Source organism: Plectropomus leopardus, chromosome 5, assembly GCF_026936395.1.
Source record: "Plectropomus leopardus strain MGB_pleo_1.0 chromosome 5, ASM2693639v1, whole genome shotgun sequence".
NCBI lineage: Eukaryota > Metazoa > Chordata > Actinopteri > Perciformes > Serranidae > Plectropomus > Plectropomus leopardus.
This window is the reverse complement of record NC_142180.1, coordinates 35,953,382-35,980,288: the sequence shown is the minus strand read 5'-3', so window position 1 is coordinate 35,980,288 and position 26,907 is coordinate 35,953,382. Positions and strand designations below refer to the sequence as shown.

The 26,907-nt window shown below is 41.0% G+C and overlaps 1 protein-coding gene across 2 annotated transcripts; it reads left to right on the top strand.

The window, feature by feature from the left end:
• On the top strand, positions 1–26,008 carry podn (podocan). 2 transcript variants are annotated; one of them, XM_088078119.1, is made up of 13 exons: positions 6–160; positions 631–727; positions 959–1,033; positions 6,236–6,528; positions 6,649–6,742; positions 10,349–10,413; positions 12,504–12,613; positions 12,705–12,861; positions 12,966–13,081; positions 14,615–14,828; positions 15,014–15,457; positions 16,988–17,136; positions 21,328–26,008. In XM_088078119.1, the coding sequence occupies exons 4-13, from the start codon at positions 6,253–6,255 to the stop codon at positions 21,464–21,466; spliced, it is 1,764 nt and encodes a 587-aa protein (XP_087934245.1). In that variant the 5' UTR covers positions 6–160; positions 631–727; positions 959–1,033; positions 6,236–6,252; the 3' UTR covers positions 21,467–26,008. The 2 variants fall into 2 exon arrangements, with proteins under 2 accessions (XP_042340025.2, XP_087934245.1); XM_042484091.2 differs by lacking the exon at positions 631–727 and having other exon boundaries at positions 1–160.
• The last annotated feature ends 899 nt before the right edge of the window (positions 26,009–26,907 follow it).

Below are 26,907 nucleotides of genomic sequence, written 5' to 3'. Positions count from 1 at the left end.
TTTCACTCTCGCCTTTCTCTTAACTTTCCCTCTCCCACTCCCACTCTCTCTCGCTCACATCTGGAGGGTATCTGGAGTGGCTGTGTGACTGTGCGCCTGCTATGGGACAGCGTGTGTTTGGACTGGACGTCAGGCTTTCAGAAAACGTTGGTCGGACGGGGTAAAGTAGAAGACCAGAGCGTTGCTTTTTGCAGACTTTCGCTGCTGCATGCTTTATTGGTGGCTGTTATGTTATGTTAGTGTCATTCATCGATGCATGGCAATACGGCATGTGGCTTTCAGACAATTCAGACTCCTTAACAGCGCATTAAAGCCACTTCACCACCTCTGCTCAGCTGAGACAGAGCGTGAAAATGAGATGATGACTTTTAAAAAGGCTCTGCTAATAAAGACTATTCTCACTTCAGGACTTTATGAGGTAACATGAGAGAACTGTTGACTAACTGAAGGCTTTAAAGTCCTCTTTGACCCCTGGATGCTGTTTTAGCTCCAGCCATGGTCCACTTTGTACAATAAGTGCGGTAAAGTGCACAGGCTTTTATTTTTCTCTTGCTGTGGGTGTATGCATGCCGCTCTGTACATTTTCTGTGTGTGTTCACCACAATCCCACTGGTGGTTGTTGCGGTGCAGCGAGCAGAAAAGGCTCTTGTGATGGATGGCTTTTAGACGTTTGCCTTGAGTGCCCTCTTGGAATATTCCTATCAACATTGGCGGAGACGATTAAAAGGTTGTTTTTTTTTTCCCAGTCTTTGCCAAAACACCAGACTTACATAAACACCGCTGACCTTGTGCTTGTCTGACAACTGCTAAAAGTTAGATTCATATACTTCTAGTTCATCTATTCCTGGAGATTTGCTTTAAATTGCTCATTTTATTTGTGAACACTTGTGTGTGAAATGACTGGAGAGCGAACATAGTGAGCTGTCCTGGGTGATGTGTTATTCTCTTTTCAATTCAGCCCCTTCAGCTGGTGAAGCTTCACACACGGCACAGAGAGGGGACAGAGAAGCAGCTGTCTTTTGTTGTCGACCCGGTGCGTAAATGATGCAAAACCTCCGTCAGTAAAATAGATTTTTAAGACATCATGATACCTTTTATGCCTCTGTGTTGGCAATAGCTGTGGCCTTATGTTTTCAGGTTGTCTAATTGCACATACATGCATCCCAACATCTTTCCATCCCATTCCCGTGGACAGGATGTCTTGAAAACACTTTGAGGAAATTTCCTCAAATTTGACTCCACTTGGACTCGATGATAAAAGGTCAAGGTCACTGTGACCTTGTCTGTCTCTTTCTTGTCAAAATGATATTTCAACCTGAAAGAATTCTTTTTCAGATTTGGTGCAACCTCAACCACTTAAACACAACAATGAAGTGATCAGATTTTGGTGGTTAAAGCTCAAGGTCACTGTGACCTTTGCAACAGTCTCATGCTTTTGAACGTGATATCTCAAGAACACCTGCAGGGAATTTTGTAAAATTTGGCACAAAAGTCCACTTGGACTCAGCAGTGAACTGATTAGATTTTTTGTGGTTAAAGGTCAAGGTCACTGCAACCTTGCATCCGCCTCATTGTTGTGATTTCAGTATCTTAAAAACACCTTGAGGGATTTTTTTTCAAATCTTGCAAAAACATCCACATGGACTCATCAATGAATTGGGTAAAATTTGGTGGTTAGAGGTCGAGGTCTGTGTTACCTCACAAAACATGTCTGTGGCCATAACTCAAGACCTGCGCTGCACTGAATGTAGAGATCTGCTGTGCTGCAGTGTGGAAAATATGTGAGAAGCATCCGTGTTTTTACAGACGTGGATGCTTCTCACACATTTTCCATGTTTTTGCAGACATGGATGTCAACTGTAAGTGCAAGGAGGCATGCAGCCACGAGGCAGGATCTAGTTGTCCCTCTTCTGGAGAAGGACTGAAAAAAAGAGGTGAAATATCTTAAATTTTTGTCTTGGTCAAACTCCACAAACACCTCATCCTACACTTAGAGCCTTTATCATGGACTGTAAATTCTTAACATTCCCCCGGGTCGGGTTTGCAGCAATTTCCCTTTTTCTATATGTAATAACAAACGATTTGGTTTCACTTTCACTGCACTTGGTGCTCTGCTGCTCTTTCTCCTAAGAGTGTGTGAGTGTGTCATGTGGTGGAGCAGGTGGAATCTAACACAGGAGAGTGCAGGCAATAAAAAAAACTCAAATAAATCAATGTTTATACAGAGTTTAAGCAAAAAAAAGCAGAACTACAGTTCAAGGATCAAACCGAGACTAAACTGAAAAACTAGGACTTAAATACAAACTGATCTGACGAGGTGACGAGGCTCAGGTGAAGGGCAGAGAGGCGCAGGTGAGGAGAATAAGGTGATTAGGCAGGAAGAGGACAAGCAGAGGGCCAACTAGCCTGTAAAAACTGTGGAGCAGAGAAGAAGGAGAATAAGGACTAACAAGGCTGTTGCAGAGCAGGTGTGCAGACAGGCACATGAGGGAAAGGAGGGGAGAACTCCCAAACCCAGAAAACACAATTCTCGTCATAATAAACTGACAAAACTGAAAACAAAGACAAAATAATAAGAAACTTAAATGAGTCTATTACAGATAAAACAGTCAGTGACAGGACACATTGCTGACGGGAGAGCAGCACTAGGCACGTTTTCATCACAAATTTGTGCAACTTAAGTGATATTTTTGTAATGTCGATAAAACACAATTGCGAGATGACTGCGTTTCCACTGAGTGATGATATGTGATCAATGATCTCACAGAGAAATTGTGGATTCAAAACTTCCAGATGATCCGCTCAACTTTCTCAGAGTTATGTGATGCAATAAAGGCTCTTGTAGCTCCTGCTGCATCATGAGGGAGCCAGTTCCTACTGACAAGCACACAGTCATAGCATCATGTGATCTAGAAAGGCCAAAAAAGTGTTTCCATTGCAGTTTTGCAAAACATGGCCTTTTAGAATCGCCTGAAATACCACCTCATGCAAATGTAAAAAGCGTTTGAGATAAATGGGAGTTTTTCAGAAACTGACGTGTTTCCATCAGGCACATAAACGTATCTGCCATAATGCCACTTACTGCATTGTAGACTCCGATTTCTGAAGCTTTGAGTTTGGCATTTAGGCCGTCGTCATGTTTTTTTTTTTGGAGCCAGAGGTGACTATATTTGGACGAGAGAGCTGAGCTATGAGGGGCAGATCTGACAAAAACACTGAGGTGAAGTCTTAAAGACCAGCTCATTCTCACTCCGAACTTGTCAAATAGTGTCACTCTGTCAGTGTTTCCGTATACGAGCTTGACGCCAAAAGCTTCCCCCACATTCAACCAGGATGCGGCTGGACAGCGTCAGATGAGAATGCGTTTCGACTGTGGCCTTTTGATTATGCACTGGTGGACAGTCTGACAGCACCAGCTGGATCCACATGCAATGCACACGGGCAACGTCACTTGAGAACGTGGCTGGACAGAACCATGACGTGCTGAAGGACCGCGTCAAATAATAACACTGCCAGTAACTATGCAATATAAGGAATACAAGTGTGCTTATATGGTGGGCAGGTGGGTGGGAAGATGGATGGTACCCACAAACAACTGATTTTTGGTGGGAGTCCGGAGTTCATTTCCCATTTAGATGAGTGTGTGGGGTTTTTTCTTTTCTACATCTCACCATCTAGGCCTATTTTGCCTAAACATAGACAGCTTTGTGACTTTGTTGTATAATCCAAACCATTGTGACGGTCCGGCGTTAGCTGCCATGGGCTGTTTTGTAAACATAATGAACATGCTGCTTCATCCCACCATGTGCATTTGTTGACATCACAGTAACGGCATCCCAGAGTGGAAGCAGCTGACGCAGAGAGATACCTAAAACGTCGTAACAAGTCACTGTCAGAGTGGCACCATGTGATGAGAATGTGTTGCAAAGACAGCCCGTCATGCCCTTTATCATGCGTAAATTTAAGCATTAATGTAAATGGGTAACTTATATAAAAATTCACTCCCTGTACAGTTGCCATGAATGTTGAAATTGGAAATCAAAACTGTGTTTGAACCAGACTGATTACATGTTTATAGAGAGGACTCTTTTAGAGGCGGTCTTAAGTGGCTATTCAAGGAAGTGCAATGCTCTGTAACTTTGGTTTCGTTTAACTACGGTTAGTTTACAGTTAAACTAAGTTAGTCAGATGTTATTTAGAGGCGTTAACTCAAGTCCATACCAGCTGTGTAGCTGAAGTGCTGCAACTGACAAACTTGAAAACACTCTTCCTGCTTTTGTTATAGCTCCTCAAAATCCCAATTTTTCCTCCCAGCTCGCTGGTGACGACTGAAAATTCAACTTAGGTTCAAAGCACCAGCAGCAAGCCGGAGACAAGAGACACTTTGTGAGCAGCAGAAAGATAATTTCTCAGAGCTGAGCGTATTGTTATTGCTTTCAGGCTGAATGATTATAAATGACAGACTGGAGGACGGGAAAACAAACCCAGCTTGAAGGCAGAAAGCTGTATACTTTGGGTACTTTAATGGTGCACTGCGCAGATTTCCCATGTCAAAATCCATCTGTGAGTCAGAGGGAGCCGCAGAATGTCTTCTGTGGCTCTGACGTGTGCGGAGCCCACCAGAGGTGAAATGATGGAGCTAAATTGGCAAAGAAATCTGCGTGCACGTACAGCAATTTAACAGTGACAGTTTCTGGAATATGTAGCTGGCAACAGATGAAGAAACACCTTCAACAACTCCATCAAATGTTTGCCGGTGCTGCTGGCCTTGAAACTTTTATCTGTTTGAAAAAGGAGGACCGAACACAATGTTGTTTGTTTCATCAGTCTCTTTATTTCAACAGCATTACAGGTTTGCAGACCACTTTCTCAACACATATTTTCAATCTGACAATTGTGATACAGATAATGACATGGTTACCAATGATGTGATTATTCCTTAGAGTGCCTTGTTATGTTGGAAAATGTTTGGAAATGTATGAAAAGTGCTTTGCTACCCAGCAATTTCGCATGGCCCCCAGTGAGGACATATGTTGATTTGATTTAACTGTTAAAATTAAAAGCAACTGATGAAACAAACAAGTATTTTTGAGGTCCGCCTCCTTCAACCAAAAATGAAGCTGACATTCAGAACAAGGTGGGAAATTACAATTCATTAGAGATAAAACATTCAAGGTCAACATTAAATGAAAAATGTGTTTTTAATCTTTTTAGATGCAATGCTGAGCACCCACTAAACAATATATGCTAAAAACTAAAAAACAGACAATCACCACATTTGTTTCAACATATTCTTTTTTTTCAACATTTTTGAAGTAGTTTCTGCACGTTGATTAATTTAAACAACACATTGCTTCTGTTAGGTGTCATATTGACCCTTTAAATTCAAATTTACATCTTAAAACTGTATTTAAGTTTTTAACTCTCCTGTTGTGTTTATTTGTGTTTACAGCAAGAATATTACTGAGTGACCAGGTTTACGTTAATTGTTCCAAAGACAAAAAAATCAGAATAAACACTGTCTGTGCCTCGTTACTAACACAATTAATAACAATTCTGTCAGTATTAAGTGCAGTGGTGTTATTCACATCTCACACATCATTTTTTTTTTACCTACATGTTTGAACTTTTTTTAAAAATGAAAACTGAAATTTTCATTTGGTTTTACATATTTAAACATTTTCTTTTTTGAAAACATTTGTAAAGAAACAAAGTTACACTGTTGTGTCAATTTGACCCGATCAGTACACCTGTGATTTAAACCATTTTCATTTTCAAAGTCATTTAATTAAGTCCAGTGGACGAAGTTTCAGATAAAAAATATCTTTTAAATATTTTCCAGAGATTTTCAAATGTTAAAATGGGTCAGTTTGACCCAACATAACAACATTACAATGTTTACATTTTTTACAACAGGAAACCTGAACACACAAATGTTCACTAGGACTCAAGGATGACGTCACTAGATTTTGGTGTTCGTAGGTCAAGAGATCAAAGATCAAGGTCACTGTGGACGGATATGCTGAAAACACAGCATGCAGCGCTGAGGTGCAGCTCACCGCAATAATGAGCTGGACGGATGGACGGATAACCGAAAACATAACGCCCCCAGTCACAGCTATTGTGCGCAGAGGCATAAAAACAACCTGCAGACTTTAGCTTTAACAAGGTTCTGTTTCCAAAACAAAATACTCCTGATGTTTTTATCTCCACTCTCCATGTGTTTGTGCAACAGGATTGTCAGCGGTGGACATGGCCTTTCCCAAGCATTCCTTCCTGCAGGCCCTGAGCGTGCTGCTCTTGGCCTGGGTGTTGGTGCGTTGCCAGGCCCCTCTCGGACCAGAGGAAGAGGAGGAAGAAGAGCCACTGAAGGAGACCAACATCGCAACAGCGGTGACGAAATCGGAGCCTTTTGAATGTCCGCCGGAGTGCAGCTGTACGGCAGAGGGGGCGGTGGACTGCGCAGGTGTCGACCTCACAGGGTTCCCCGCCGGGCTGTCGGAGAGGACTCGACAGCTCTCTCTGCAGGTCTCTCACACAACTGCGCTCACAATAATACACATTTATATTTAAAATTCTGCTTGAGAAATAGAGCAAACTCTTATCTGCTTTTGTATTCATAGTCTGCATTTTGTCCCCTGATGCTAGAACAACAAAATCGAGGAGATAACAGTGGAGCACATTTCCCATCTGCATCAGCTGGAGACTCTCAACCTTCAGAACAACTGGCTCACCACAGACGGTAAAAACTGTGAAACTGTCTGAAAACCAAGCCGCAACAGTGTGTACACGGAGGGAGGAGTTCAGATTACAGACATGTTGTCAGGGTCGTTTTGTGTTTGTGATAATTTTTCTAGAAAATGGCTGTCATTCAGCAAATGTTTTAAGGTCAAGTGTGCAAGATTTAGGGGGATATATTAGCAGAAATTGAATTTGGTATAATAAGTATCTTTCCTTTTGTGAATAATCACCTGAAAATAAGAATCGTTGTGATTTTGTTACCTTAGAATGAGCCTTTTATTTTTACAACACGCTGCCATCCTCAATAGACAAACATTTGTTTTGCAGTGGACTTCTGCGTCTACATATTACGTTCCAGGATGCTGCTACTGGGATGTCAACACAAGCACATGGCGGGATTATGCTGCATGTTGTTATGTTTAGACAACAACAACACATGGCAACCAGTGCTGGGACGTCAACAAAAGCACATGCTGGCACGGATGGTTAGATTTAGGGGAAGAGGGCGCGTGGTAAAGTGTAGAAAAACCCCCATCACATTCAGGAAGCAAACACCTGACTGCTGCATAAAAGTTTGGGGACCCACTTTGTTGCTTCGTTTTATTAGGGATGCCTATATTATCATCTTGTACTGCGTTGTTACCTGCAGCGTTTCAACCTGACGCTGAATGTCCACATGTACCGTCCAGCTGTGAGACAGCATATTACAACACCACGAACATTTCTGTCCAGCTGCGTATCATGCAGATTTGAAAGGTGGCTTTTGGCAAGGGTATCTTCAGCTATAAAAGGCGATATTTGAAGAATTCTGATTAGGAACGGACTATAAAACTAAGGGTTGGGTCCATGAGAACATTTTTCCTGAGGCCTGTGTATTTTCGAAATTAGTTGTAAAGGGAGCACCAAACACCCGCCTCATGACTATGACCTGAACGTTTAATCTGCATTGAGCACGTCTTTTTAATTCTCACCACCGGGATTGGAAAAATGTTCACTTTTGGGTGTTTTGGGTGAAATGCTGTGCTCTTCGTTGTCACTTCTTACCAAATCATCCAATCAGAGTGAAGGAGGGGCGGGACAAATAACACAAAGACTTACTGTCACATCTTACATGTACTGATGCTGAACATGAACAACAATTTCGCCAACATTTTTATTTCTGAGGATATTTGGTACCACAGCAACCAAAGTCAGAAGCAAAAACATAAAAAGACACTGTTCCTCCAAAGTGCTTACAAGTACTTCAAGCTGAGGAGCAATGCACAATTTCCGCTGGAAAAAAGTTTTGGTGAACATAGTGCCTAAACCAGGCATGTCAAACTGGTCCACAGGGGGGCCGGTGTGGCTGCAGGTTTTTGTGCCAACCAACCAAGAGCACACAGTTTGACCAATCAACTGTCTGAAGACGGAGATCAGTTGATTAAATGAGTCAGGTCTGGTGTGCTGCTACTTGGTTGGAAACAAAACCTGCAGCCACACCGGCCCCCCTGTGGACCAGTTTGACATGCCTCAGACTCACTCTTCTCCTACCTCATAAGGCTTGAGTGAAGAAGAAAGCATTGTCCAAAACATGAATCTACAGGGCATGTATGTGAGTCTAACACCACATGGTATATTTAAGCCAGATGGGAAAAACAGGCTGAAGAAGATGTTTTATAGCTAGCTGTAAAACACATCTAGTCATTTCCTCTTTAAACATACACTATAGTCTGATACAATCTCAACATATGGAGTTATTTCACATTTTTTATTTTCCATTGAAGGACTTTGACCTCATGTTGGTCTGCAATATTTACTATTAAGACAGAATGCTTAATGCATAATGATTCAGGTAAACAAAAGTAGGGAGGCATAGGAAACACAAGACTGCACTGGTCACAGCTGGCCAGGAAGACAAAAATCCACCAAACTATCGGATCGTCTTGCCAGCACTGTTTGCCAGAATGATAATGACCAGCTGATGTTCAGCTATAAAGGAGGGAAAAAAACTGTTAAAAAGAGGTTTGACGTGTGTTTTGCCATTTGATGAGTTTTGGATGCTTTGGACCTACAAATGGGGCTTGACATTTACTTTAAGACAAACAAAGAAAGCAAAGTGGGAACAAGAGGGCAGATGTCTGCTGCGTTGGTCTTTAACAGCCGGTCTCTGGCTGCAAATCATTTGTGTGATTATGGGTGCTGATGTCATAGGTTTTCTAATGTTTAATTATGTCTTCTGACCTGCCAAACACTGACAAAGCACAGCTATCCTCAACATGAGTATTGGCAGTTCTCTTTTATATGTCCAGTGTGTAAAATTCAGAGGGATTTAGTGGCAAACTTGTCAAATAGCACCACTCTTTCAGTGTGCGACGCCAAGAGGCATCTTTCCCGTTGACTGGTGATAACGCGGCCAGACAGAACCAGTCAGTGTGTTATTTTACCACATTGGGCAGCTGGACGGCACCTGCCACGCTCACAGGCAGCATCACTTGAGAACGTAGCCACACGAAATCTGTCACATGAGCAAGAAACACGTTAAGATGACATCGGGTTGAAACACTGCCAGTAACAACCGTGTGTAAGGTACCGTGTGTCTGCTTGCCCTTATCCTTACCATGAGTGACTTTGTCGCCCTACACCGAACTGTCCATGCTGTTGCTTAATTATGCTGTTGTTGCCCAAACACAAACACGTGCCGCTTCGTCCCACCATGTGCATTTGTTGACATCATGGTAGCGGCTTCCTGGAGGTTAAACAACAGACGCAGAAAGATACCTAACTCATGATATGTAGACACAGAGGGCCACTGACAAAACTGCAACATGTGATGAGCTGGGATGAGAACATTTTGGAAGTTTTCCTGGTTAGTTTTCCTCCAGCTTTCATTGTTCAGGAGATTTTAACTGGGAGATGAAATACCTGCAGAGATCTGGTTCTCTTCAAAACAAATGTACCAGGTGATTTAAACCAGAAGAAAGACTGAATAAAGCAGTTTTACATTAAAAGTCTTCCCTAACACCGCTTGGATTGTCAGAGATGTTGTGTAAATACACCAGAAGATTGGTATTGTAAATCTCATTTGGCTGCCCAAGAGAGATCAAGATCAAGACATGCTAAGTGAAAAGAAAAGTCATGCTAAATTATTGCAACTTTAGCCTGTTTTAATTGTTTTATTCTGAAATATTTGCGTCTTTAATACTGTATACATATTTACTGTATGTTCTGGTTGTATTTTATTAAAGAGACTTCTGAGAAATTAATACGTACGATCATTATAACTTTGATGAAATAGCCAAGTTTACGTTGACCTTAGACTATTGCACAGTACTGTATGTGCTTTTTTCTCTAAATTAGTAAAGTGATCTGTAATTCCCACCTCTGCACAGGAAGTGTGGCATGCCTAATAAGCTTGTGGTATCCGTTACATTATATTGAGTCAGGAGGAACAGTGTAATATTGCTCAGTAATTTGTTCATCCACAGCTCAAGATCAACATCAGTGCAGTTATTTTGAAATCCTTGAGTGTATTCTTTAAATGTACCATGATGAATTTCACAGCGTGTCCTTATTTGTTAGTGATTGGAGGTAAATTGATTCCTTATTGAGCATGTTTTCCTCTTCGCAGGTCTTGAAGATGAAGGTTTTGAGATGCTTGAAGAGCTGGCTTATTTATATTTGGCAAATAACATGGTGAGTCACACAACAGACTTGTTTATTCTCAATGCTGACCTCAAATCTGCAACTGTATCCATCTCACAATGATTTCACTCCATTCTGTCCTGATACACTAACACAGTGCCAGCTGGCAGAGAGAGGTGGCAGCCTCCTCTCGTACACTCTATGCGAGCTTATGCTTGTAATCACTTCCAGTATGGCTGTGCCAGCTGGTGAGAGCTAAAATGTTATTGACCCTTTTGGACACAGAGCGGGAGAGAAAGGATGGACAGATTTGCTTGTGCCTTCACAGGGATGAATAGGCAAACGGGATGCAGGAAGAATAGGGGATTTTTAAGTGCTCACTAAGCCTCAAAGACACCCATGCTGCTTTAATCCATAAACCATGTTATAAAGGAGAGAGCTCTAAATGAACATCTAATCTCGCCAGTGCTTCTCGGATTTGCTATTTTGTACGATGTAGCGCACGTTCTGGTAGTATTGGCTAAAGTGAAGAAAACCTTACTTATATTAAGATACACGATTATACAGCAGCTCTGCTTTGAAGCAAAAAAGTTCTCATGCCTAAAGCACAAAATAGATAGTTTGTTTTTGTCTTTAAAAATGTTTGCCCATCACAACAGTGCATACGAACATTATTACAGCAAAAACTACTTGGTTAAAGGGATACTTCAGCCTCCAAATGACCATTTATACATCAGTTACTCATTCTGTGTTACGCTGAAGTCCAGAGGAAAACTCTGATTTTTAAGGCATGCTTCCATGTTGAACGGAGAATACAAAGATGAAAAATATTCTTGATGAACTGATGTCAGAGGGGCCCACATTTAACAACAGAAAAGATACATCAAAACATCTGATTACAAACTCCAGCACAACTCCTGTGGTATAAGTCTCGTTTCTCCAGTTGTTCGCTGAGTGCTTCTCTTACAGACAGCCCTTTGTGAAGAGATACTAAGAAAGAAGCCGGACTCCCTTTTCCAAAAAAAGTTATTAAACAATCTATCTGATCGAACAACTTTACCAGAAATACACCGTCTGATCGAGGCAGTGGTGGAGCAGCAGCTCCTGTGTTCAGTGAGGTAAAATTACTGTTTTTTCACTGTCAGCGGAGTCTGGCTTTGAAAACAGCAAAGGCTGTTGCAACTAGAGACCGCAGCACAACCGATTTATTTCAGCATGTCAAACAGAGGCATGCAGCCGAGTGGGAAACATGTGTCTCACTCCAAGATGCACAAGACCGTGTCAGCCCACAAACACCTGGTAAAAAGCAGTCGACATTAGTGGAGTCATTTTCTCATTGTGTCCCGTCTGACAGGAAAGTAACCTGCTGCAAAGCTGTTAGTGATGCATTAATGCTGCATATCACTAAAGATACGGTGCCCATATATACGGAGGAAAAGCCTGCAGGGTTATCCACTTGTGAAAACTATTTACCCCATGCATGTGCTACCAGCTGCCCCGCCTCATCTGGACATGTGATTGCTAAAATCAAAGCAAAACTTGTTTTGAGTGATTTCATGGTCATTTCTAGCTTGCCTGAGATTTTGTTTTTAGGCCGTATTATCCAGCCCTACCTGACTGACTAATTAAACAAACGGCTGTTTGACATTGCCATCTACACAGCCCTGCTGCTGACGTACCTACAAATTAAATTTAGGGGAAGCCTGATTGCTAGAAAAAAGCCAGCAATGGGGAAAGGCACAAAGTGTGAACTCGCTGTACAGAGTGTACAGCAGTACAGCACTCGAAGTACACTCACTGTACTTCCCTCTTTGCCTTTGAGAGACGTTCATTACTGAGGTCACTTGTCTTATATATTTGATGTTTTCTGCTATTTCATGTAGGCATTCTTATTATACTTTATTCATCCTATGTCTACTTGTTCTTATTTTTAATATTCCAGGATTCTTTATTTGCTTTTTTAATTTATGGTGAGGTGAGATTCTCTTATAAGCCTCTTATAAGAGGTGGGGGGTTTTCTGTATCTCACCTGCACAATCTGCTTCTATTTTGTTTGTTGTTTTGCTGCTGAAAAGTCATATCCTTCCCACATCAATCTTTTATGACGGTGTCCTGTCCTGCTTCTTCTGTTGTGTTTGCAGCTCACCGCAGCACCAAAGGTCCTCCCACCCTCTTTGGTTAGTGCTGACTTTGCTGCAAATCAGCTCACAAGGATCTTCCTCTACACGTTTGGCCAGAAACCGAAACTGAAGTACGAATGCATGCGCTTGTGTACATTTATACCTCATTATCACGTTTATGTCCATTTACACACGGTAATGTCCCTCGATCATGGCCCCCAGGTCTGTGTATCTCCACAACAACAAGCTGACCGACGCAGGTCTTCCCGATCAAATGTTCAATGGTTCTAACAACCTGGAGATCCTCACCATGTCCAGCAACTTCCTGCGGGTTGTCCCAAAGAACCTGCCCTCCAGCCTTTACCGTCTCCATCTGAAGGTCTGTTTGCATTCAGACGTTAGGTGGATGATCTACATGTTGTTTCTTTTTGTTCATGAATATTGTAAATGTTCATAGCATACGGATTTTGCTTGTTATTGCAGAGTAACAAGCTGGAGAAAATCCCAGCGGGGGCCTTCGACAACTTGTCAAACCTCAGAGAGCTGTATCTCCAGAACAACCTCCTCAGCAATGAGGGCATGGACAACGAGACTTTCAGGTGGACAAACTTGCCAGGGGTTATAAGGGACAGTTCACCCCGAAATCAAAAACAGATTTTTTACCCTCATCTGCACTTCTGTTCATCAGTCTAGATTTATTTGGTGTGAGTTGCATGCTCTTGCTCTGTAAACTTGGCAATGGCATCCAAATGTATGCTGAAAAACATGTTTTTAGTTGCAGCGTTTTGGAAATATCGGCTGTGGAGACGTCTGCTTTCTCTCCAAAAGAATGCAACTAGAAGGCACTCAGCTTGTGGTGCTTAAAGTGCCAAAAAAAAAAGAAGTTGAAAAACTCAACAGCAACGTCTTTGTCCAGAAATCATGGCTCAAGATAATCCTCAGCTCTTGCCATTAACAGTTTCATAAAGGAACTATTTTCTATCTATTGAACTACACCCGCCAACTGCATCACCGCACAGAAGAAAGCGTACATCTTCCCATGGATAAGAGAGGCTTGTTTTTAGGACAAAGATGTGAAGAGTAATGTCGTCCTCCTCGCCTGAGCTGTAACCTGCACCCCAAGAAGTGCGCTGGTCTTTGAGGTCAATATAACATAGCAGCCAAATGTGGAATTACAGAGTCCATATCCATCACATGATGCCATTGGCCCTAAAAAAGACTTTTCTCCATGCACTAACATAGTGAAAAAGACATCTGTCAACCTGTGAATACATATTTTGAGCATCACAACCTTGAAAATACTTATTTAACTATCCGGACTTCTATTCAATCAGATTCCAGTTAGCCTGACAAATTGACAATTGGTCTGACAAACCCCAGATTTTCATGTGGGAGTCCGGTGTTCGCTTCCCATCTGAATGTAGAGCCAAACCAGGATGTTTTTGTCCTAAATCTAACCACCTCACTTCTGTTTCCTTATCCTAACTACATGCTTTTGTTGACATCCTGGTGTTGGTAGCACCATCGCGGGACGTTGACAGCAGAAGGATACATAGAGCGTAATATGCAGAAGTGGAAGTACACTGCCAAAGCAAATGTGTGATGAATTGGGATCTTTGCTCTGTGGGCCCCACAATGCAGAAGATCTGCATAATTTCATACTGCAGAAATCAAGTCTTTTTGGCTTCACGCACCAGTGAGAAACTTCTATTAATAACAAAGGGCATGCATCCATCAGAGAGGAAATAGTTCAGACATGAAACTGCTCACAACAAGGTCTGTGGATTTTCTTTAGTAATTGGGTGATGATTCCTGAGAAGATTACTGTTGAGTTTTTTAAATGTATTTCTTGGTGCTTTGGCAGACATCTCTACAGCCGATATCTCATACACTCTGAAACTCACACCAAAAAAAGCTAGACTGATAAATGGCACTATAGGTAGGAGGAAAAATGTGTCCTTCAGCGTATTCTAACACGTTAATGCCATTGTCAAGTTTAAAAGACGCCTTGATTTATGTGTTTTCAAGTGTATACAAGAGTATACACTCGACAAAGATTCTGAATTCACATGTTGCAGCGTTAGAGAAAAGCACACAGAGGTGACTTGATGTCTCTCCTTCTCTCCTGACAGCCAGCTGAGCAGCCTGGAGTGTCTGGACTTGTCAAATAACAACCTGAGCGTCGTTCCCAAGGGTCTGCCTCGCAATCTGGTGCTGCTACACCTGGAGAAGAACAACATCCGCAGCATCCCCGGAGATGCTCTTACTTCTGTCCGAAACCTGGAGTACCTGCTCCTCCACAATAACAAACTCCGCTCACGTTCCATCCACCCGGCTGCCTTCCAGGTACATTTTTCATTTCGTATTCTTTTGGATCTTTTACAGAAGAGCTGAGCTGTGTAAAACAAGGACATTTCAGATTGTATTTTCAAGTGTAAAAACAGGCTGTAGAGCTTGAATGATTTATTCCTTTGCTGTAATCATCTGACAAAGTTAGACATTATGCATAACAAAACAATCATTTTCACAAGGGCTTGAAGAAACTGCACACGCTCCACATGTACAACAACTTGCTGGAGCGAGTTCCCAGAGGCTTACCAAGGCGGGCCAAGACCTTAATGCTGCTCCACAACTCCATAGCGGAAATTAGCCGTAACGACCTGGCCCTGCTGTACACTCTGACTGAGCTCAACCTCAGCTACAACAAACTCACCAGCTCCAAGCTGCACCGCGAGGCCTTTAGGAAGCTGCGTGTGCTGGAAACTCTGGATATGTCAGGGAACAGCCTTCACTCGTTCCCCCTGGGTCTTCCTCGCAGCCTGCAGGTGCTCGAGCTCAAGAACAACCAGCTGAACACCATACCAGACGGAGCGCTGACGGGCATGGAGAAGCTACGGAAGCTCATCCTGAGTGAAAACCAGCTGAAACTGAATTCAGTCTACCAGGGAGCCTGGATGGAGCTCAGCGCACTCACAGTGAGTGGTGGGGGGGCGAAGAAACAGATCAGAAATTAGTGCTTCTGTTTGTTTTTTTCCACTGCAGGAACTGAGCTTGTTACCTGAGCTTTTATTGTGTTAAATGGCAACACAAGAAACGCTTGCCAATACCCAATTCAGCATTTCAAGTAGTATCAGAGGCATTTATGATACTGATATTGTTATTGGAACAACTCATATGTAAAAAATTATTTTAAAAAAGACATAATGTTTATCTAAACTGAACCAGACAGTTATAATAACCCTACAGTGCTGCAACTGTTAAGATGTTAAAAGATGCTAAGATTCTTGTGAGGCTTTGGTATGTTTTCCAGGGTACTAAAGCCTCTTTGAAATAAAATGAAATAAACTCCACTGAACTAAAAAGCAGTGCGCTTGCGTAACACAGGGTGTTCAACGCACTACCATTTGCATTTAAATAAATGATTCGCTACCTTTTATTTTTTGTCAGGGCTGATTGCTGTCCTGAATTCCTAAACATCTGAGTCAGGTCACGTTGAGGTGAGCCAACAGTGAGTTTAAAATGCCGAATGATCTCAGCAACGAGCACGCACAGGTACGGTTAGTCAGTCAGTCACAAGCAGCTCTGCTGTGTCATAAAAGTTTGTATTACTCGTACAAAGCAAAGGGAGAACAGTGGAAGCAAAAGCAGAACCTGTAACAGCAGCTACACTTTAAGTTTTGATTTGTTGGGTTCCTGCAATGGAAAAGGGACATTATGCCATATTTCCACTGTATGGTGCGGCGCAGCTCTATTCCACCTCAACTCGTTACTTTTTTTGGTTTTCCATTAATAATTAGTGGATAATACGAAGCAGCAGCCTCTATGCAGAAATGTTAAAAACTTTCACCACAGTCTCTGAGTCAGACCCATCCCTAGCTCGTCCAAATATGGTCACTTTTGACTCCCGAAAATCAGTGATGGCTGAAATGCTGAGCTCAATTATTTTTACAGTCCATTATTTTTACAGTCTAACGATATAACCTGGTACTCTCTCTGGTACCAACTCAGTCGTGGCTCCAGGCAAACTGAGTCTAAACTAGAATATGGAGTTAAAACACTGCAGACCACTGATTGGCCAGAGAAAATTGGCACATGGGCGACATGAGAGAGCCTGCCCAAACCCACATTTTTTAATACTCAAGCTACAGTTAATAGCAACCACAATTATTTTACTTACTTGACCCAGATTTAAAAAAATATCAGCCTGCAAAACCACGCTGTGCACTACTATGCAGATGTTTGGTTGCTGATGAAAGGATTCAGCAAGTATGCGCTAAAGATGATGTCACAGCGATCATGTAAGAGTCCCGCCTACACTGAGGGGACACTATCTGGAGTGGAAAACGAAAGAGAGAAAAGGGATTTGAGTCAAGTTGAGCCAAACCATGCAGTGTAAATTAGGCATGAGCTACACATATTTCTTCTAATTTTATAACGACTTATCACGTAGATCACTGAAAAGGTGTCATTACACTCATTAATCATTGTGCATCTTGTAATTTAAGACGCTAGACCTGTCTGGCAACCAGCTGTCGCACATCCCATCTGACCTGCCCGAGACTCTGGAGTACCTTTACCTGCAGAGTAACCGCATCTCTACAGTCCCTGCTTCAGCGTTTGAAGGCACTCCAAACATTAAAGGCATCTTCCTCCGGTAAGAGACACACAAAGAGATACTCGACTCATGTTTCTGCTAATTATCAGTCCTTTTCTTTCTAAACGGGTGTTAAACTCTTGTCAGCACTCCTCCATGATTTGCACAAGTTTACTTCAAAGTAGCTGCATGCAGGAGGGGACAGGCCTTAACCTGACACTGCAGCGTCCCCAGGGCTTCGTGGAAATCTGGTGGGTGTCTTCTTACATAACTTTCTTTTCCATTTGGATTGATCTCGACTCAGGAAATGATTATGCAAGTGTGACCGAAGAACGGCTGCGAGGAAATTGTTGCTTTTGTTTAAACTGCTCTGTGAGTCTCAAAGGAACAGCTGTGGTCGGATACACAAATGTTCTTCCCCCCCCTTTCTTAAAACATTAAATTTACAGTCAGCTCAGAGAGAATTTAGGGAATTATTATGTGTTGTTGTAAAAGAGTCTGAAGAAAGATTATTCAGTGTGCAAAGCTCACCATCTCTAAAAGAAGCTTGTTGAACATATGAAAGTAGTGTTGCACTTTTCAAGAATTGGATACAGAAACTAATCTCACCAATGATCACTTTATATTTTGTTTGTTTAATCCATACGAAAGCTGACATTTATGAGGGGTTTTATGGGCGCTTTGTGCCAGACTGTTTTTTGGGCCATGTGCTTTGACATCTTAAATCAGCACAGTGCTGTAAATTGCTTCATAATTCTTGCAGTGGTATAAATCTTCATATCTTACTCTTGCCAAGAAAGTGAGCGTGTCTTCCAAAATGTCAAACTACTCATAAACTGTTTTATAACACAGCAGATGAATACAAATTGATGGTAAATGTCTATGGAGCATATAAATCCAACACAATCTAATGAGGAAACATCTTCACCAACTCGAAAAAACATTCACTTGATGACACGTTTGCAGCATAAAAAAAAAAAAAAAATGCTCCAAGAAGCTCACAGTTCAACAGGAGTACTAAAATGTCACACACACAGCTGGAGACACACGTGTTACCATGATTTTTAGTTTATGATTTTATATACTTCAGCTATCTGTCATTGTCTGTCATAGTTTTTGGGCAGTTTCTTCTTTTGTTGCTAATTGCCTTCTTCCCATGTTTTAGAGGACATTTTAAAAACCCTCCTCACTCCTCACATCATATCATAAACTGTCAAAACTTACTCTCAGTCCCTGATATGACTGTCTATGACTATGACAGTGCGAACAAGATTTTACCTTGAAGTGAACCTTGAGATAAACTTTTGTCCTGGTCTGTCACTAATCAACTAAATTTCCTATGTGTTGGACAGTCTGGCCTGGCTTCATTTTGCAGAGTACTGCACTGTGGTATCTAATCTCCCCATCTCCTCTAACTTGTATGCATTCAGCAAATTTTCCTCTTAGGGTTAGGGTTATTCCGCATAGTGCAGGCTTATAGCCGCAGGCGCGGCAGCTGAAAGCCGCGGTCAGACAGCAGAGTAAAAAGGTTTCGGACTGGTGCTTTCAAGGCTTTTGTTCTGTTTGGTTGTCAGTCTGACCTCAACCTGGCTGCTTTATGGCTCTTGTTTACTGGCCTTGACCCCTTCCAGGCTGCTGTGCTGTTCATGTTGTTCATATCAGCTGCTGCCATGTTTCTTTTCTTTTTTCGTTTTCACTAAAATCCCCCCCGCAGCTGGGAGCCAATTTAGAAGCCGATGGAATGCTTTGCGTCCGTGGGGGAAGTGGAGGGAGGATTTATGTGTGGATTCATTACTAATTGCTCTTGTATTGTTAAAGTTCGACATATGCAAGCTTTTTCACTAAGAGATAAAAGCAAATTCAGGTGATTCAGGTGTTTCGGAAATGCTCTCATGCTAAGTGAGTTACACACCTCTGAGTGTGTTTCATCCACTCAGAACAATAGAGTGGGTGCAGGTCAGTGATGTGCACATGCACAACAAATGGAGTCCACTACACTGAGTGGAGCAGATGCTTCTCCTGACAGATGTGATCTGTAAATGTCAGCTGCTGTCTGTTCACAATCTCTTCTGCACGACAGGATTTTTGCCTTTAAAGTCTCCGATGTACGACATTATTGGAAAAGGATGCTCATGATTAGAATTCCTTCAATGTTTATACTTCAGGAGGTTTTTACCAGGAGCCGAATTATCCGCAGAGTTCTCCTTCTCTCCAAACAGAGAAAATGAAAATGAACAAATAGGCCCGGCAATTGAAACCAGTAAAAACTCTGAATAAAGCAGCTTCACATTAAAAAATCAATGTTTCTTCAGTGCTGTTAGGCGTTTCTCAGAGGCACTGCGTGCCCAGCTCCTGCTTATGTGTGCTCACTTTTTATCTCTGATAACTTAAGATCCAGATGTTCAGGAGGTTTTTAACGGGAGTCAAATTGTATACAGAGATCTCTTCCTCTACAAAACAAATGCTCCTGGAGACTTAAACTGTGAAATTACAGAATAAAGCAATTTCATATTAAAATTGTTGTTTTTACAATGCTGTTTGGCATAGCAGGGGCTGAAGCCGAGCTGCCACTGCTCACATTTTTTTACGATAGATATATTTCTCTCAAATTTTTTTGCAAATTCGTTAAAATCTGTGTCAGTGAGCACTTCTCCTTTCCAAGATGGCAGGTGTGGCATATCATGTTGCTGATTAAACTGTATTATATCTACATGTGTGCCTTCGGATTATTAAAAGGGTAAAAATGTGCAGTTTAATCATACGACACAATATGTGCATGCTGACGGCAGGAATTTCTACCAGAGCTGTTCCCCATTACTAAATGGGAATTTTACTTCCATAAGTCTCCAATGTCATTTCTGTGAATTAGACAGTACATCCAACCAGCATCACAACCGCAGACAACGTTTAACTACACACATCCAGAGTCTAAACCTGCAATATTGTCAAGACTCCTACGCGTTAACCTAATCTGGCCCCTGTCTGCTCCTGCTGCATTTCTGACCATTACTGCACCCCCTGCAAAATGTGTTTTACCGTTTTCACCCATTCCTGCAGGGTTTGCAACAGCTCTGACACCAGTACACAGTCTGAATGTAATAAAATGATTTTTAATACAATACGTCTTCCCCCATCCAGAAGGGAAACACATTTTTTTTACTGTGGTACTAACAAAGATATGCATACCTGCAGTAACATACAGTATGGTCAGAAACACAGTAGGCATTGAAAGCTAAAGTTTTTCTTTCACTTTATGCATGCATGCAGAGGATTCACATACTGTACAATAGCCGAATATTTATTAATTATGGCACAGAAACTAACTATGTTTCTGCCTTGCATTTAGTTATCAACAATAAAACACAACATGAATAAACACTGACTCACCAATCTGTAGATCTTGGTTTCTTTTAGATAAAATCCATCAGTTGATTTTAACTTCCTTCCTTTCACTTCACTTGTGGATGCACCCTCGTCCCACCTGCAGCAAAGATTAACACCTCATTTCCTTAAGATTTGTCTAGGGTCATGGGTATCCAATCCAAATACTGTCATCTGGTTTGCATTAGAATTTCTTCACATCTCCGAGAAGCTCATCTGCATGCTTGTTGTCTGTGGCCAAAAAAAAAAAAAAAGCATTTCTTTATCACCAGTCGTGAAATCCTTAGAAATGTTTTTTCCAAGATCAAACTACACATTTCAGAGGATCCTTTCATTGCAACCAGACCAAGGCACACCTGTGCAGTAATGCTGTTTAATCAGCATCTTGATGTGCCACACCTGTCAGGTGGACAGATTATCTTAGGAAATGCTTACTAACACAGACTTAAAGGAATTTGCAACCAAAATTTGAGAGAAATATATTTAAAAAGTGTTAGATCTTTAATTTAAACCTGTGAAGAAATTGTGCAAAAACAAGAGTTGCTTTTAAAATTTTGTTCAGTGGAAAAAAAACAAAAGTTTATTGTAAAAATGTGGCTTTACACTGAATAAAAGACAATTTATGACACATGTGCAATGCATGATATGCCCGTATAATATCTTGATTAAAATTATAGCTTCCTCTTGGTTTGAAAGTTGTTTAAAACATTTGAGATAATGGACTCATAAGCACAATACTCAACAAAATATATAAAATTGAGCAAAAGTTAAATGTCATATCTTTAATGGTGATCAAAAACATAGTTTGATAAACTGTCAAGACAGGAAAAAAATGCTCATAAATGCCTCTCATTTTTTTCTCCTCATTAGGTTTAACCGGCTGTCTGTGGACTCTGTAGACGAGAGCTCTTTCGCGCACTTGTCCAACCTGCAGGTGCTGGACATTGGCACAGGAAATACCGACACCCCCTTTAAAAAAGAGGAGATGGAGCAGGAACAGGAGACATAAAACAAACATAATGAAAGTGACATTGGACTGCATTGTGTGAAGGACAGAAAGGGCTTTGAATGGGAGTGAACCTGTGAATGTCATTTCCCAGGTCCATTATCATATTGTGCTGAGCGGCGTATTTCTGGTGCAGGATACCGGATGAAGTTTCTTTAGTTTCCATTTTTTGGGCTGGTTAGCGTATCTTTATATCTGAGCTTTAAATATTTGTTGACGGGCAAAGTCTATCACCTAATTGTGTCTGCTTTTAAAAATGTGATTTTTTTCCCATGTAAATGTTTCAGAATCAATACGGAAAACTTAAGCAGTCCTTCTCTGCTTTATGTCATGTTGTTATTGGCTGCCTTTTCTCTCTGGCTTAAAAAAAGGTGATTTTTGCCAGAAATACTGTGAAAAAATCAAGGTTTTTAACACCAAAGGTAGCAAGATAAGCAGTTTCCCATTGAAACCAACACAGCCTCACTATTCTCAAACTGTAGAATGAAACACTGCAACAAGCACTCTCAAGTAGGACTGCAACTCAATACCTTACTGATAATCTCTTGCTTATTATTTCAAGTAAACAATCACATTACTAAGTCTATGAAATGCTTTCTAAAATTGCTCAATTTGTTGGTTCAGCAATCCCCAAAATCTGATTCCATTTAGAGCAATTAAGAAAAGAGCAAAATGTTGCATTTGAGAAACTTTAAAGTTACAACACTTAAAGGGTAACTGCAGTATTTTTAAACCTGGACCCTATTTTTCCATAATTTTTCTAATTGGTTTAGTATTGAGTGAAACAGGCTGCAGTGTAACCACTTGGACGATATTTACGTCATCAATTTACTTCCATTAAAAGTGTTTGTTTTCGCCACTGACAGGCTCAGATTGTGTCTGACAACATTATAGAAAGATCCCTATAGAGGTAGACCCTAGAATAATAATCGGAGCCTGTCAGTGGCAACAATATGCACTTTTAGTAGGAACATGCCAGGAGTGGTTACAATGCAGCCTTTTTCACTACTTACCCTTTAAAATGTTTTTTTTATATCAAGCACCACTTTTGATACAATTCATGGCCTGTATTTTTAACATCAGCCTTTCACTGTATTTTTATGCTTAGGAATAAAAATTGAGAATCAGCGCACAAGTGATTGTAAGACACGATGCATAAACATGCTTCATGCACATATTTGATCATGAGTTCAGTATTTTGGTGTTGGATGTCTCTTTTTTAATGAAAACATTGTAACTTGATTAACTGTATGATTTTTGTGGTGCGTGCTCCAAAAGACAGACAAAGAAGCTACTCAGAGCGTTAGCTGTCCCGGATGATTAATATGTGGGTCATTTCTAAGAGAACTTTTGGACTGTGTTATTGAATTGCATTTGTTGTTATCACAGCTGTCGCAAAACCAACCAGGGCTGAAATCTTAAAGGGGACCTATGATGCTTTTGTCATGATCTTCCCTGATCTCCTTCATTCTTGGTTATTGTGTATTTTACTGTTTAAGGCCATGGTTAGCCGAAAATGGCCCTACTACAAACAAAAAAAATCTTTACCTTGCAATTAAAAAAAAAAAATAATAATCACGTTCATATTATAACATTGCAAGAATGATCTTCATGTACAGGGATCCGCAAAAACAACCAAAAACGCTGTAGTATGCATGCCAGACCAGTAGTTGGAGTAGAAGAACACCACGTGCATGTGCAAAGTACAACCGTGACGCCACTGTTCTCACAGAATCAGCATATCGCCAGTTTACATGGCGACAGAAGGGGTTACATTTTCAAAAAATTACACTCTGGAGCCTGGTTTCAAAAGTTTGCATTTTCAGGCCCCCAAAATGCTGCTGTTGTGTGAACAAAAGGCCAAACAGCAACAAAAGTTTAACCTTTCATGCAAGAACCATTGCCATGTAAACAGCCCCTTATTTTGTAACACACATTTCCTCCCGGTGCACATCACTGTCTGTCCTTTGTGTCTTCCTGCCAGTTTTTAATGGCCCTCCTGATTAGCTTTAGTTGTCCCTAACTAGTCCTGAAGTCTGAGTGTTTCCATACTTCAGTTCATCTGCATCTTTTGAGTGAAGATTTGCTGCCTTTTTCCTAGAGTCTGCTAACAATCAGCAGAGCGAGAAACCTCAGAAAGCAAAACTGCAAGTGAAGCTTTATAGCAGAGTTTCAGGAGCAGGACCACACCTCTACCGCACCTCAACCGCGCCTCTTCCGGCTTAAATATCCTCCTAACCCGATCTCCCCCTTTCGTTCTCGTTATTCTGCACCCCTCCCTCCCTCCCTTGATCTCCTTCCTTTTGCACCTTCTGTCCGTAGGGTCCTGGGGGATCTGTCGTGCCCGGGAGCCACGGCGGATTCCCACCAAAGCTTCCCCACACCGCACTCAACCATCCATTCCAATAATCCAACATCAATGTTTATACCAAATCTACATTCAGGTCAATAAATTGTTAAAATTAATTCCGATTGAGGTGTGGTCCTTGCTAGTGAAACCAAAGATAAAAACAAAGACAAAAGGAAGTGGGCAGGCGTAGGTCAGGAAACGCTAATCGGGGAGTGAGAGAAGTGACACACAGGTGAAACTAATCACGATGGGGCAGATGATAAAAAGTGGCAGGAAAACACAAAGGAAGGAAGTTGACAGATGTAAAATGAGAGGGGATTTGACCAACAAAATAAAACTAGATAATATAAAATCAATTCAAACAAAGGAAAAAAAGCATGACCTGAAGTAGACATCTGGTCAGATCATTGACAGCTCCTTTTTGTTTTCTGTCATATAATGTTACAATGTCCAGTGTTCATGTTAAACATGGCTTTAAGTTTCAAATAATGAGGAACATGTATGTAAATAATCCCTTTTAGCAAAACCTCCAGCTTCAGACCGTTCTGGATAATATGTTTCCAACCATTTTTCTCTGATGTTTACTCGTGACGGATTTCTTTATATGGTCAGCTGCTCCAGGCATACACTGCTACATGTAGCTACATGCTAATAGCGGAGAAACATGTCATCTTAGTTGCCGTTGTTAATTTCTCCACAATTAATGATCATATTTCTGCTGGAACATGTTTGCTGTTATTCTGAAGATTTGATTGGGGATTTCAAATGGGAGACAGTGCAGCTATTCTCTGTTTCAGTCATTCCCCTGGTTGCAAGTACCCTGCTACGTTGAGCTACATGCTAACAACAGGGTAACGTAATCTTGGTTGCAGATGCTGATAATTTCTCACTGATTTCGGGTCATATTTCTGCTTGAACATGATTTTTACTGTTTAGAAGCTTTGTTAATGATTTTAAATGGAAGATAATTAAGCTATACTCTGTTTCAGTCATCCCTGCAGTTGCAGGTACACTGCTACAAGTAGCTGCATGCTAACTTCAGGGGGAAATGGATTCTTAATTGATGATGTTTATAATTTTTCCCCAATTTCGGACCTTATTCCTGCTGAAACATGATTCTTACTGTTTGAATGCTTTTGTGTCGCCATAATCATTCAGTCAGCCAGCTGCAATGATGGTAAAGAAAGGTGAAAGACTTGAAAACGCTGACCAATCAGAACAGACTGGATTTCCTGGGAGGGGGCTTAAAGAGACAGGTGTTAAAACTGGGCGTCTCAGACAGACGATCAATACAGGTGTTCAAGCACAGACAGTAGATTTTTTGATCATTAAAGCATGTAAAAATATTCTAGTAGAAACCTTAAATACAAGTATGAACCTGTAAAAGAGCGTAATAGGTCCTCTTTAATGATTGTAACTTTAGCTCTGCAGATTTAAAATTATGAATTAAAATCAAGATGGTATTATTTTTCTTGCAAATGAGTATCTGAATTGAGAAAGTTTACTTTCAAATCACTGAAAAAGTGGTAAAAGTAACAGATAAAAAGCCAGTGAGGAAATGGAATGACAGCAATAATCTTAAAATAGCAGTCATTTCATGTGGACGATTGCTGATTTGATCATCATTTTATGTTTTTCCTTTGTGCTTGTGAATGAAATATTCCAAACATAAAAGCATTTTCAACATCTAGAGCTTCACTTCATGCTGCTGCTACTTCACTTTTTTCCTATTTTTTTCATAAAGATAGCAAATATTTTTATGTGATATTTTTATATATTTTTTTATATTATTATATGATATTACACTCATCCTACTACACTCACCATGTTGCTATGAACACAGTGTCACTTTCACATACAGCCGTATAGAATTGTCACATATACAGTCACAGCAATAAATTATTTGAAAAGTCTGTACGTTTCTGAACATCTCATCAATATTTCATCAGGTTCTCCCACACATGGCAGTATCACTGCTCCTTCCTCATCCATCTCCAGTATGCACGTAACAGGTCAAACACTGTGGAGTGGAAAACACTTGAAGGAATACAATTTGTTTTCTTCCCATGAGAAAAATGTTGGCAGACTGTGGCACCCTGAAATTTCTGTGCACAGAGCTGACGGTTTCCATAACAGATTTGTGCAAAACCTGTGTGATATTTTCGAAATGCTGATAAAAGACAATTGTGTGATGACTGCGTTTCCACTGAGTGATGTTATACGACTTCTCCTTTTCCGATAACATTTCAAGAAGCATGGTGATGGATGTTAAAAACATTTGAGGTTTATTTCTATTGCAGCCACCACACCAACCATATTTCCAACCGAAGGCGACGTAGGCGTGTTATGGAGCTATGATTGAAAGACAAGCCCCTTATACTTGAGAGCAGCCATGTATGAGAGATTTCTAAGAGGTGATAGTCCACGATTTCACAGAGGAATTGTGGATTCAAAACATTTAGATAATCCGCTCAACATTTGAAGAGTTATGTGCTGTAGTAACACCTCTTGTAGCTCCTGCTGCATCACACCCGAAGGAGCCAGGTCTTACCGACTTGTGACCTAGAAAAGTCAAAAAAATGTTTTCATTGCAGTTTTGCAAAACATGGCTTTCTTGTATTGCCAGAAATACATCCTTGTGTGAACGTAAAAACTTTTTTTTACAATTTTTTGAAATTGACTTGTTTCCGTTTGGCATATTTATATTCGCAGTTTCAATTTGCACAATTTGAGGGTTAATGGAAACCTGTGTACTGTGGTTGATCAATTTTACAAATAGATGAAACCACTGGGCACTGCCCCTTGTTCAGACAGTAGTTTAATCCCATTCCAATAGTCCAAAAGTATCTCCCATTGGACAAGTAGCCCGATTGTCAGACTGCCCATCATCCCAAATGGCCATTGCTCTGAATAAACACACTCTCCCAAACAGATTATCTGACCTTTCCTGATGCCATTTGTTTTTCTCAACAAGGCGAAGGCATGAACAATGGTCTGCCATCGATAAGAGAGCACCCCTGATTTGCTCCAGCGGATACTATTTTCATTCAAGTGAGTAATAAAGCCATGACTACAACACTGCACACTACACAAC